Here is a 14,367-nt window from a genome sequence, read left to right on the forward strand (position 1 = left end):
TGAGGGAGAGAGAGGCCTGAGGGAGGGAGAGGCCTGAGGGAGGGGAGAGGCCTGAGGGAGGGAGAGGCCTGAGGGAGAGAAGAGGCCTGGAGGAGGGGAGAGGCCTGAGGGAGAGAAGAGGCCTGGGGGAGAGAAGAGGCCTGAGGGAGGGAGAGGCCTGAGGGAGAGAAGAGGCCTGAGGGAGAGAAGAGGCCTGAGGGAGGGAGAGGCCTGAGGGAGAGAAGAGGCCTGGGGGAGGGGAGAGGCCTGAGGGAGGGGAGAGGCCTGAGGGAGGGAGAGGCCTGGGGGAGGGAGAGGCCTGAGGGAGGGAGAGGCCTGAGGGAGGGGAGAGGCCTGAGGGAGGGGAGAGGCCTGAGGGAGGGAGAGGCCTGAGGGAGGGGAGAGGCCTGAGGGAGGGGAGAGGCCTGAGGGAGGGGAGAGGCCTGAGGGAGGGAGAGGCCTGAGGGAGGGGAGAGGCCTGAGGGAGGGGAGAGGCCTGAGGGAGGGGAGAGGCCTGGGGGAGGGGAGAGCCCAGGGTAGGGATTTGAAAACAAGGAAGGGAATTTTCAAAACTGAAACACTATTGGACCAGGAGCTAACATACAAGGAGCGGTTGAGTAGCTTGGGCTTGTACTCGTTGGAGTTCAGAAGAATGAGGGGGGATCTGATCAAAGTATATAAAATGCTAAAGGGAATTGATAAGGTGGATGTTGAACAGATGTTCTTCCTTGTGGGACCAGTCTAGAACAAGTGGTCATTGGTATAGAGTGAGAGGAGGTAGGTTCAAAACTGAGATGAGGAGAAAGTACTTCTCTCAGAGGGTTGTGAGTCTGTGGAACTGTCTGCCCCAGAGTGCAGTGGATGCAGAATCAATCAACAGATTGAAGAAAGAGATAAATATATTTCTGTTGTTGAGATCAGGATAGGATCAGCCGTGATCACGTTCAATGGTGGAGCAGGCTCGAAGGGCAGAATTGCCTACACGCTCCTGATTCCAATGTTCCTGTAAGTCAGCAAGCATTGTGGGTGATGGGTGAAGCAGACTCAGGTGAGAGTTTTGGAAGAACACAGAAGAGTTTTAGAATGAGTTTGAGAGGCGATGGCCTAGTGGTATTATCGCTAGACTATTAATCCAGAAACTCAGCTAACGTTCTGGGGACCCGAGTTCGAATCCTGCCATGGCAGATGGTGGAACTTGAATCCAATAAAAAATATTTGGAATTAAGAATCTATTGATGACCATGAATGTGGGCGGCACGGTAGCACAGTGGATAACACTGCTGCCTCACAGTGCCAGGGACCCGGGTTCGATTCCCGGCTTGGGTCACTGTCTGTGTGGAGTTTGCATGTTCTCCCAGTGTCTGTGTGGGTTTCCTCCGGTTTCCCCCCACAGTCTGAAAGACGTGCTGGTTAGGTGTATTGACCCAAACAGGCACTGGAGTGTGGCGACGAGGGGAATTTCACAGTAACTTCATTGCAGTGTTAATATAAGCCTTACTTGTGACTAATAAGTAAACTTTAACCATTGTCGGAAAAACCCATCTGGTTCACTAATGTCCTTTAGGGAAGGAAATCTGCCGTCCTTACCCGGTCTGACCTACATGTGACTCCAGAGCCACAGCAATGCGATTGACTCCAAATGCTCTCGGCAATTGGGGATAGGCAATAAATGTTGGCCAGCCAGTGACACCTACGTCCCACGAATGAATAAGAAAATTGAAGTTTACAGAATGCAAAACATGGGAGTGACTGAGTTATTTTGCCACCGCAACATTGCGTTCCAAGTGTTGATGTTCTAGATTTGGCAGAGAGAGATCCTCTGCATAACTCCCTCTTTAGATTTATGGTTAAGATTTGTTCCTGATAAGGTTAGCATTAAGGAGTTGATAGCTGACATTTCTGTTCTGCTGCAGAGAGTTTACTATATTCATAATTATATTCTGCATGCCAATAAAATACTTCCACATTGCCAAATGTATCCTGATGGGATTTGGCTTTGTGACACAGTGGTTTTAGCACTGCCGCCTCACAGCACCAAGGACCTGGTTAGAATCCCAGCTTGGGTCAGTGTGTGTGTGTGTGGAGTTTGCACGTTCTCCCCGTGTCTGCGTTGGTTCCCTCCAGGTGTGGATTGGGAATTATAGCAGTAAAGGTCCAGAGTAGGTGGTAACAAGGCCAGAAGAATCTTGTTTACAAGATAACTTCATTAACTTAGGGATCGAGCTGAGACCATATTTTATGAGAGGCCGGGGACTGAGCAGGTGTTGGTGGAACTTATTCTTGAGCCACCGGTCAGTCGCATTTAATATTATTTGGTAATTTGACAGGCCACTTCAGAGGGGAGTTAAGAGCCAACCACATTGGAATGGGATTGGAGTCACACAGGCTGTATGCTTGATCCTCTAAAGGACATGGCAGCACAGAGACATAGTGGTTAGCACTGCTGCCTCACAGCTCCAGGGACCCGGATTCAATTCCTGCCTTGGGTCACCGTCTGTGTGGAGCTCTCCCCGTGTCTGCGTGGATTTCCTCCGGGTGTTTCGGTTTCCTCCCACAGTCCAAAGATGTGAGGGTTAGGTGGATTGGCTATGCTAAATTTCCCCTTAGTGTCAGGGGGACTAGCAGGGTAAATGCATGGGGTTTTGGGGATAAGTCCTGGGTGGGATTGTGGTTGGTGTAGACTCGATGGGCCAAATGGCCTCCTTCTGCACTGTAGGGATTCTATGATTCTACATAGTTAAAATTTAATTGAATTGTTGCAAACGCAGCAAAATGTCCTGAAAATTAAAAAAAACTAATCACAAATATGCAACCAGGTACACCCACAGTGCCGATAGGGAGGGAGTTTCAGGATTTTGACCTGGCAACAGTGAAGGAACAGCGATATATTTCCAAGCCAACATGGTGAGTGACTTAAAGGGAAATTCCAGGTGGTGGTGTCCCCATGTACCGGCTAGCCTTGCCTTTCCAGATGGCAGTGGAGTGTGCTGCCTAAAGAAGCTTGGTGAGTTCCTGCTGCTACAGGGCATCAGTGGTGGAGGGTGTGAATGTTTGTGGAAGAGTTTTAAAATTTATTTATTAGTGTCACAAGTAGACTCGTATTAACACTGCAATGAAATCACTGCGATAATCCCCGAGTCGCCACACTCCGGCACCTGTTCGGGTACACTGAGGGGGAATTTAGCACGGCCAATGCACCTTAACCAGCACGTCTTTCAGACTGTGGGAGAAAACTGGAGCACCCAGAGGAAACCCACGCAGACACGGGGAGAACATGCAGTGTTCCTAAGTGACCCAAGCCAGGAATCGAACCCGGGTCCCTGACGTTGTGAGGCAGCAGTGGTAGCCACTGTGCTACCATGGTGCTAATCATGCTGGCTGCTTTGTCCTGGATGGTGTTGAGCTTCTGTTCGACCTTCACTCATCGAGGGAAAGGGAGAGTATCCCGTAACACTCCTGACTTGTGCTCTGTAGATGGTGGACAGGCTTTGGAGGGTCAGGAAGTGAGTTACTCACCACAGGATTCCCAGCCTCTGGCCTACTCTTGTAACGATGTGGAGATGCCGGCGTTGGACTGGGGTGAACACGGTAAGAAGTCTCACAACACCAGGTTAAAGTCCAACAGGTTTATTTGGTAGCACAAGCCACTAGCTTTCGGAGCGCTGCTCCTTTGTCAGGTAAGTGGGAATTCTGTTCACAAACAGGACATATAAAGACACAAACTCAATTTACAAAATAATGGTTGGAATGCGAGTCTTTACAGGTAATCAAGTCTACTCTTGTAACCACAGTATTTCAATCGCTGGTCCAGTTCAGTTTCTGGTCACCGGTAACCCCCAGGGTGTTGATAATGGAGGATTCAGTGATAGTGATGCCATTGAATATCAAGGGATGGTGGTTTGATTAGTTGTGTTTTTTTTGTGTATAGGACATACCTGGGCAATTTTCCATATTGCCAGGTTGATGCCAGTGTTGTAGCTGCACTGGAACAGTTTGGCTAAGGGCACGCAAGTTCTGGAGCACAGGTCTTCAACACTATTACCAGAATATTGCAAGGGCCCATAGCTAAAAGACTGACATCTGAGATGCTGGGGTTCTCTGGAGGAGGCCAAGACGAATCCTCCGTTCGGCCCGACTGGCAAAAGATTTTGTGAATGCTTCAATCTTGTATTTCGCACTGATGTGCTGGGCTCCTCCATCATCGAGGATGGGGATATTTGTGGAGCCTCCTCCTCCAGTGAGTTGTTCAATTGTCCACCACCATTCATGGCTGGATGTGATCTGATCTGTTGGTTGCGGGATCGTTCAGCTCTATTGCGTGCCAAACAGCACAAGCAGCAAGTAAGTAGTCCTGTCTTGTAGCTTCAGCAGGTTGATACCCCATTTTTGGATATGTCTGGTGCTGCTCCTGCCCTTTCCATTGAACCAAGGTTGATCCCCTGGGCTGATAGTAATGGTTGAGTGGGGGATATGCCTGGCCATGGGGTTGCAGATTGTGCTGGAGTACAGTTCTGCTGTTGTTGATGGCCCGCAGCACCTCATGGATGCCCAGTCTCGAGGTGCTAGATCTAATAATCATAGAATCATAGAAACCCTACAGTACAGAAAGAGGCCATTCGGCCCAATGTTCGAAGTCTGTCGCATTTAGCCCGGTGTTAGTGTCACACAACACAATGGAGGTTATTCTCAATGTGAAGACGAGATTTTGTCTCCAGAAGGACTGGGCGGTGGTCACTCCTGATGCTGTCATGGTGGGGACCATACATGATAATTAGCAGAAGGTTTCTTACCCGTGGTCAACCTAATCCATGGGACTTCATGAAGTTCAGAGCCAGTGTTGAGGACTCCCAGGGCAACCCCCTCCTGACTGTATACCACTGTGCTGGGTCTGTCCTGCCGGTGGGATAGAACATACCCCAGGAATGGTAACAGTGGTGTCTGGGACATAGTGACACGATGTGGAGATGCCGGCGTTGGACTGGGGTAAGCACAGTAAGAAGTCTCACAACACCAGGTTAAAGTCCAACAGGTTTATTTGGTAGCAAATACCATAAGCTTTCGGAGCTTGCTGCTCCTTCGTCAGATGGAGTGGTCTCTGTTCTCCAACAGTGCACAGACACAGAAATCAAGTTACAGAATACTAATTAGAATGCAAATCTCTACGGCCAGCCAGGTCTTAAAAGGTACAGATAATGTGGTTGGAGGGAACATTAAACACAGGTTAAAGAGATGTGTATTGTCTCCAGACAGAACAGCTGGTGAGATTATGCAAGACCAGGGGCGAGCTGTGGGGGTTACTGATAATGTGACATAAATCCAACATCCCGGTTTAGGCCGTCCTCATGTGTGCGGAACTTGGCTATCAGTTTCTGCTCAGTGACTCTGCGCTGTCGTGTGTCATGAAGGCCGCCTTGGAGAACGCTTACCTGAAGATCCAAGGCTGAATGCCCGTGACTGCTGAAGTGCTCCCCCACAGGAAGAGAACAGTCTTGCCTGGTGATTGTCGAGCGGTGTTCATTCATCCGTTGTCGCAGCGTCTGCATGGTTTCCCCAATGTACCATGCCTCGGGACATCCTTTCCTGCAGCGTATCAGGTAGACGGAGCCACTCCTGACAGACAATGTTGCGCTGTTGCTTGACTAGTCTGAGGGACAGCTGTGTCAATTCTGGCACGAACCCCAGACGTCAGTAAGGAGGATCGAAGGGTGGCTTTTGCCATCGTCATTTTTAATGCCTAGGTTGATGCCAGGTGGCCAGTCCAGATTCATTCTATTTTTGTTGACTTTGAAGCAGTGGGTGGTTTGCTAGGACATTTCAGAAAACAGAGGGCACTTATTCAAACTTTGAATAGTGAAATTATGCATGATCGGATAGAAGGATATAAAACCCCACTGATTTCTTGAGTGAGACACTGAGCACAGGTGGCTGAAGTAATAAGGAACCAATGAAATTAGAATCAGCAAGGGCCAATTATTAAATTGAAGAAAGCCTGGTTGTCACTGAGGGGTTAAAAGCAGAGTTTCTATGAGGCTTCTTTGCTTGCTGAGGACCCCAAGACTTAGTCTCAAAGAGGGCCACATGTCAACAGACTGAGCACTCAGATAAAATTCCAAAACACCATTACCTGAAAAGTATATCCTTTCACTTGAGTAAACTTCTTTTAAATTTACTATCCAAAAGAGTCTGGCTTTTGTGTTAACTTTTTAAAAAGTCTTCATAGAATCCCTACAGTGCAGAAGGAGGCCATTTGGGCCATCAAGCCTGCAACAACTCTCTGACAGAGTATCTTTCCCAGCCACCACCCCTCACCCCCCAGATCCCTATAACCCCACACATTTACATTGATTAATCCATCTAACCTACACATCTTTGGATACGAAAGGGCAATTTTGTTTGGTCAATCCACCTAACATGCACGGGACGGCATGGTGGCATAGTGGTTAGCACTGCTGCCTCAAAGCGCCAGGGACCCGGGTTCGATTCCCAGCTTGGGTCAGGGTGTGGAGTTTGCACATTCTCCCCGTGTCTGCGTGGGTTTCCTCTGGATGCTCCGGTTTCCACCCACAGTCCAAAGATGTGCGGGTTAGGTGGATTGGCCATGCTAAATTGCCCCTTTAGTGTCAGGGGGACCAGCTAGGATAAATGCATGCAGTTATGGGGGATAGGGCCTGGGTGGGATTGTGGTGGGTGCAGATTCGAAGGGCTGAATGGCCTCCTTCTGCACCGTAGGATTCTATCTTGGGACACTAAGGGGCAATTTAGCACAGCCAATCCATCTAAGCTTGGTTGAATTAAACTAACTTCATTAAATGGGAAGTTGGGATGCTGAGATCAATTAAGTTGCAGACAGCAAGACCAGGGAACAGAAAAGAAATTAGCCATGTATATGGTCGATCCTGAAAACAGCATACAGCACTGAATTCATTTTCTTTGGTGTATTCATAAAGAAATCAATGTTTGTAAAAAGAATTATGAGGCGTCAAATTCATCGTACTCTCCCAGACAGTCACAATGTACAATATCAACTTTATTTTAAATACATCGACAGATGTACAAAAGTCAGACATCTCTCGGTACATCACAATAAACTCCATTGTGAACAAACATAGCATCGAGATGACTCATTGTTAAATTCAGAGCTTCCTTAGCTTGTAAGATACCTCACAATCTTATACAACTTTGGTTCACTATCTGTGAAAGTCATTGCATTACAATAGGTAATATCACATTCTATCAGATGGCATTAGCAACAGGTTTACTTTACAGCATTTCAAATTACTTGTGGATATTTACACCAATGTTGTCGTGGAAGGTTTCGTACTCTAATGCCTGTCAAAGTAATTAAGTTGCCATAATCCCAGATGACCATAGGCCGCTCTCCCCTTTTGAGGGGGGAGAGCAGACTGGTGGTGATTTCACCCGAGGATCACCACACCTCAAGTGAGGGGCAAGGAGGTTGAGAAAGCCTCCTTCATGAGTAACCTCAGCCGGTACAGGAATTGAACCCGCGCTGTTGGCTTCACTGTGCATCACAAACCAGCCGTCCAGTCAACTGAGCAAACCAACCGACCTTAGAATCATAGAATCTCTATAGTGCAGGAGGAGGCCATTCAGCCCATTGAGCCTGCACGACAACATTCCCACCCAGGCCCTTTCCCCATAACCCCATGCATTTACTCTGATGGTCCATCTGATACTAAGGGGCAATTTAGCATGGCCAATTCCCCTAACCCGCACATCTTTGGACTGTAGGAGGAAACCGGAGCATCCAGAGGAAAACCACGCAGATACAGGGAGAAGATGCAAACTCTACGCAGGCAGTGACCCGAGGCCGGAATTGAACCCAGGTCCCTGGCGCTGCTGGGCAGCACGTTAACAAGAGTACACATCTGAACAATTCCATTAAATGCAACATTTCTACAAACATAAATGAATACATTTTTATTCTGTACCCCCCACAGATATTATTTATAGCTATATCACAAAGATGTCTATAACTTAACTCAAGGGAACAGAACAGTAACTAAAGTCTCACCTCTGCCTACTCGCCCTTGTTGCAGAGAGTGAGAGCTCAGTAAATTTACTCAAAGCTTATCAATATTGCAACTTGAAGCTAAACCTCAGATTTCTCTTTAAAAAGGAAGACAACATTCAGCACTTTTCCATAGAGAATGAAGCCCACCTACCAATCAAACTGCAGTTCTTTCCAATATAACCCAACCACACGGAGAGTATTACGCTATTCAAAGTATTCCTTTTATTCAGTTGGCAGGTCTTTCCTGTTGGTGGTTGAACTTCAGTAATGACAAGTATTTATATGGCATCTTTAAACATAGCAAAATGCCCCAAGGTGCTTCAGAGGAATGCCAAAAAAACAACAAATTTCAGCTCCATGTGAGGAGATATTAGTGATGTGGAGATGCCGGCGTTGGACTGGGGTAAACACAGTAAGAAGTTTAACAACACCAGGTTAAAGTCCAACAGGTTTATTTGGTAGCAAAAGCCACACAAGCTTTTGGAGCCCCAAGCCCCTTCTTCAGGCGAGTGGAAATTCTGTTCACAATATTAGGCCAGATGAACAAAGGCTTACTTCAAAGAGGTAGGTTTTAAGAGGTGTCTTAAAGAAAGGGAATTGAAACAGAGGCAGACAGAAAGAGGCATTGGTTGCATCACCCCTGAAAAATTAAAGTTCAACTTAACTAAACTTACAAAAAAAACCAACAGAAAAGCAACAAGAACCATAGTACTAACTTGAACAAGAAGTATTTACATTTTACAAAGCATAGGGACAACGTCTACCTAGATGTTGTTAGCAAAGCAGTTCAAGAAGGCATGCCTGAAATAACTCCCACAAGGCCAGTGTCCCTTCAGCAGATCTATTTACAATAATTAGTAACACTCAGACAGGTACATTCCAGTACAGAGTTAACACCCCGAGTGCCGGTAACCCCGACACTCCACCTTATATACCTCTGCTGGGTGCCCGGATTAGACCGCATTAACTACCTCAATCAGGGAGCTCATACTCTTAACAGATCCACCCCATGGACCTCGTTAAAGTCATTACACAGCCTGGAGCCGCTACCTTCTTACAGCGAACAATGATGTGCCTGTGCCCCCTACATCCCAGAAGTAGTAAAGACGGACAGACTGGGTATACCTCGGAGACACAGCTCCCACCGCAAGAACAGGAAGCAGCACTGAACCCCCCCCCCCCCCCCCGCCCCCACTTCCCACCAAAGGGTTTTAACTCGCCCTGGCAGGCTCCCACGGACTACATTACTCAAGCACCTGTTCCAACTTTCAGGCGAGTCCAGGCAGGGATCCACACGAGCTCACTGAATAGAGCTTAACGATACTACAACACTCAGCATGTACACACACAATTTCCAGCAAGGCTTGCTAAATCATTATCAGGAGCAGGAAATCCGGTGCTGATTCGCTTTCTCCCTTGCCTTTCTCCACAACTATACAACATCACTGAAGCTCAGGCCAAGATCAGCTAACTTTGATTAAGTTGTTCCTAACTTTTATTAATTGAACATGCACAAAATAAAATGATAAAAGGGTGACGAATTAAAACTCACTCGGGTGATTTGAAACCAGGATAACATGGAAGACATTCAATCACCAGCGTTAAGGAAACGACAGGACTTATCAGTTTCAGGAGTGTACCTGTTTAAAGTGTAGCCAACACAACTCCAAGGTTAAAGCTCCACCTGCCCAGGGTAGAAAAGCAAGGCTGTGCGTGTTTCACCCTGTATTCACATCCTGACCCTCACCAGCAAACAGCAAGAACATTTTGAAACACTGAACATTTTAGTAGATTAATTCTCATACACATTCAAGCCAAATGCAACCAGCTTCCTAATGCATTATTCAATAGTTGAATCAAGGCAGGTTTGTTGGAAGATTCCTACCATTGGAGTAATCTGATATTTGTTTAACACGACGAAAGTACGGGAAAGAATACAAGTCAATAACTGCCTTCAAAAAGGGCCCAATGAAACACCTTCACAGAATTTCCAAAACATCTCTCGCAAGATACAAAAAAAAGAAGCACTGGTTTCTGAGGTTTGGTGGTGGTTGTTATCTATTTAATGACATACTGGCCAAGGGGCCAAACCTGGGTTCCAAATTGTTCAAGTACTCCACACTTTCTCTCGCATCACTGTAGCAGCCAACGGACCCATCAGCTGACTCGGCTCCCTCAAGTCGGTAGTCGTGTATGTAATCAACGGGGAGAACCTCCTCTCGCAGCTCCTCATCTTCATAAACCTGAAGGAAATCAAACATCAGGTTGAAAATCTGTAAGCCTTTCCAGGAGGAACAGTGAAACCTTCACTTCAACTTCATTGGGGGGCATAGGTTTAAGATGCGAGGGACAAGGTTTAAAGGAGATGTACGAGGCAAGTTTTTTTTTTACAGAGGGTAGTGGGTGCCTGGAACTCTCTGCTGGGGGAGGCAGTGGAAGCAGATACAATAATGATTTTTAAGGGGCGTCTTGACAAATGCATGAATAGGATGGGAATAGAGGGATACATGCCAAAGTGTATCATTTTATTATATTGCAGATTCTTTTGTTTATTCGTTCGTGGGACATGGGCGTCACTGGCTGGCCAGCATTTATTGCCCATCCCTAGTTGCCCGAGGGCAGTTGAGAGTCAACCACATTGCTGTGGCTCTGGAGTCACATGTAGGCCAGACCAGGTAAGGACAGCAGACTTCCTTCCCTAAAGGACATTAGTAAACCGGATGGGTTTTTTCTGACAATCTACAGTGGTTTCATGGTCATCAGTCAATTCTTAATTGCAGATTTTTTTTTATTGAATTCAAATTGCATCATCTGCCGTGGCGGGATTCGAACCAGAGTCCCCCAGAACATTAGCTGAGTTTCTGGATTAACAGTCTAGCGATAATACCACTAGGCCACCGCCTCCCCATTCGAGTCATTTTCAGATGTTTGAAACTAATAATCTTTTGTGAAATGTCTATTATGGAACACAATGTGATGATATAACCCGATTCTCCTGTACAGGCAAACTAATGTAATATCGACGACAGAAATAAAAGCAACCGACTTTTCAATTCAAGAATGAGGCAAAATGGACAAGAAGCAGGGAGGCGATGGCCTGGTGGTGTTCTCGTTAGACGATTAATACAGAAACTCAGCTAATGAACCCGGACCTTACGCTTCCTGAAGTGCTGGCCTTAGAGAGGGTCCAGAGGAGGATAACGAGAATGATCCCAGGAATTAAAGGTTTGACGTATGAGGAGCATTTGAGGATTCTGGGTCTGTACTCGATGGAGTTTAGAAGGATGAGGGGGATCTCATTGAAATTTACTGTAGGCCTGGATAGAGTGGGTGTGGGGGGAGATGTTTCCATTAGTGGGAGAAACTAAGATCCGAGGGCACAGCCTCAGAGTAAAGGGACGACCCTTTAGAACTGAGATGAAGAGTAATTTCTTCAGCCAGAGGGTTGTGTATCGATGAAATTCATTGCCACAGAAGGCTGTGGAGACCAGGTCATTGAGTGCATTTTAAGACAGAGATCGATAGGTTCTTGATTGTAAAGGGATCAAGGGTTATGGGGGAAAAGTGGAAGAATTGGGTTGATCGAATGGCGGGGCATACTGGACGGACTGAATGCCTAATTCTGTTCCTATACCTTATAGCCTTATGGACCAGGGTTTGAATCCCACCATGGCAAATGGTGAAATTTGCATTCAATTCAAATCTGGAATTAAGAATCTACGATGACCATTAAACCATTGTTGATTGTGGCAAAAATCCATCTGGTTCACTAATGTCCTTTAGGGAAAGAAATCTGCCATCTTTACCCGGTCTGGCTTACATGTGAATCCAGAGCTATACAGAGTGTGGTTGACTCTTAACTGCCATCAAGCCACTCAATTCGAGGGCAATTCGAGATGGGCAATAAATGCTGGCCTTGTCAGTGACGCCCACACCTCATGAAAGAATTAAAAAAGCTCACTTCAAACTTTCCTCACCAACTCATATGTCACATTTAGGAAAATTACAGGTATCGGGGCGGCACGGCGGTTAGCACTGCTGCCTCACAGTGCCAGGAACCCGGGTTCAGTTCCCGACTTGGATCACTGTCTGTGCAGAGTCTGCATGTTGTCCGTATGGCCGCGTGGGTTTCCTCCGGGGGCTCCAGTTTCCTCTCGCAGTCCGAACGACGTGTTGATTCGGTGCATTGGCCGTGCTAAATTCTCCCTCAGTGAACCCGAACAGGCGCCGGAGTGTGGCGACTACAGGATTTTCACAGTAACTTATTTGCAGTGTTAATGTAAGCCCCTCCGTGACACTAATAAATAAACTTTAAACTAAACCCTTTACAGCTTAATTTATGGCATGTTTTCCATATTTACCTGATCAACTCGTGATCGCAGCACATCCATCAAGTTGTGACTGTTTCTGCGACTCAGTGTACTTGACTCAAATGTGGTCAAATTTGTATTTGCCACGTTGGTCTGATAGTGCTGAGTCTGTACGTTCGTTTCTGTATAAATCCGCCCGGTGTTGATATTCTCATTATTTGTCACTATCGCACCACTACTCGCTCCCGTCGCTCCACTTGTGTGGCCGAAAGTGTGAAACTGCCCTTGCCCAAAGTTTGTTTCCTGGTTATTGGAATGCTGGTCACTTAGCGAGGTGAAGTTATCTTTCCGAGACAGAGGGATATCCAGGGCGCCAAGGTTCTAAAAAATGGGAGCACGGTAATTAGGGAATTACATCTTTACAAATCCATAAATATTCTTGATTAAGTAAAAACAACCGATCATACCTCACGTTATAAATACAAGTGATACTGAGCTACATGGACACACCAAACTACACATTGTTTGCTCTAAGAGGTAGGATTTAAGGTACGCCTTAAAAGGGAGAGAGCAAGAGTGGCAGAGATGTTCAGGGAAGCAATTATAGAATCCCTACAGTGCAGGAGGCCGCCATTTGGCCCATCGAGCCTACAACAATAATCACCAACCAACAGTTTTGAATAAACTGAAGGTTGATAAGTCCCCTGGGCCTGATGAAATGTATCCTAGGATTCTTTGGGAGGCAAGGGATGAGATTGCAGAGCCTTTGGCTTTGATCTTTGGGTCCTCACTGTCCACGGGGATGGTGCCAGAGGACTGGAGAGTGGCGAATGTTGTTCCTCTATTTAAGAAAGGGAATAGAAACGACCCTGGTAATTATAGGCCGGTTAGTCTTACTTCGGTGGTTGGTAAGTTGATGGAAAAGGTCCTTAGGGATGGGATTTACGACCATTTAGAAAGATGCGGATTAATCCGGGATAGTCAGCATGGATTCGTGAAGGGCAAGTCGTGCCTCACAAATTTGATAGAATTTTTTGAGGAGGTAACTAAGTGTGTTGATGAAGGTAGGGCTGTTGATGTCATATACATGGATTTTAGTAAGGCGTTTGATAAGGTCCCCCATGGTCGGCTTATGATGAAAGTAAGGAGGTGTGGGATAGAGGGAAAGTTGGCCGATTGGATAGGTAACTGGCTATCTGATCGAAGACAGAGGGTGGTGGTGGATGGAAAATTTTCGGACTGGAGGCAGGTTGCTAACGGAGTGCCGCAGGGATCAGTGCTTGGTCCTCTGCTATTTGTGATTTTTATTAATGACCTAGAGGAGGGGGCTGAAGGGTGGATCAGCAAATTTGCTGATGACACCAAGATTGGTGGAGTAGTGGATGAGGTGGAGGGCTGTTGTAGACTGCAAAGAGACATAGATAGGATGCAAAGCTGGGCTGAAAAATGGCAGATGGAGTTTAACCCTGATAAATGTGAGGTGATTCATTTTGGTAAGACAAATTTAAATATGGATTACAGGGTCAAAGGTAGGGTTCTGAAGACTGTGGAGGAACAGAGAGATCTTGGGATCCATATCCACAGATCTCTGAAGGTTGCCACTCAAGTGGATAGAGCTGTGAAGAAGGCCTATAGTGTGTTAGCTTTTATTAACAGGGGGTTGGAGTTTAAGAGCCGTGGGGTTATGCTGCAACTGCACAGGACCTTGGTGAGACCACATTTGGAATCTTGTGTGCAGTTCTGGTCACCTCACTATAAGGAGGATGTGGAAGCACTGGAAAGAGTGCCAAGGAGATTTACCAGGATGCTGCCTGGTTTGGAGGGTAGGTCTTATGAGGGAAGGTTGAGGGAGCTAGGGCTGTTCTCTCTGGAGCGGAGGAGGTTGAGGGGAGACTTAATAGAGGTTTATAAAATGATGAAGGGGATAGATAGAGTGAACGTTCAAAGACTATTTCCTCGGGTGGATGGAGCTATTACAAGGGGGCATAACTATAGGGTTCATGGTGGGAGATATAGGAAGGATGTCCGAGGTAGGTTCTTTAC

General features: G+C 46.6%; 1 protein-coding gene across 2 annotated transcripts in view; it reads right to left on the reverse strand.

The window, feature by feature from the left end:
- Window positions 1-6,988: 6,988 nt before the first annotated feature.
- Window positions 6,989-14,367, reverse strand: part of LOC144495553 (desmocollin-3-like) — a 50,538-nt gene continuing 43,159 nt past the window's right edge. For both annotated transcript variants that reach the window (XM_078215644.1, XM_078215645.1), the window contains exons 16-17: window positions 12,376-12,705; window positions 6,989-10,257 (exon numbers count right to left, since the gene is read on the reverse strand). In XM_078215644.1, coding sequence (XP_078071770.1) covers window positions 10,069-10,257; window positions 12,376-12,705 — 519 coding nt within the window. In that variant the 3' untranslated portion in view covers window positions 6,989-10,068. The remainder of the gene's footprint in view (window positions 10,258-12,375; window positions 12,706-14,367) is intronic.

This window comes from Mustelus asterias, chromosome 7 (genome assembly GCF_964213995.1).
Source record: "Mustelus asterias chromosome 7, sMusAst1.hap1.1, whole genome shotgun sequence".
Lineage (NCBI taxonomy): Eukaryota > Metazoa > Chordata > Chondrichthyes > Carcharhiniformes > Triakidae > Mustelus > Mustelus asterias.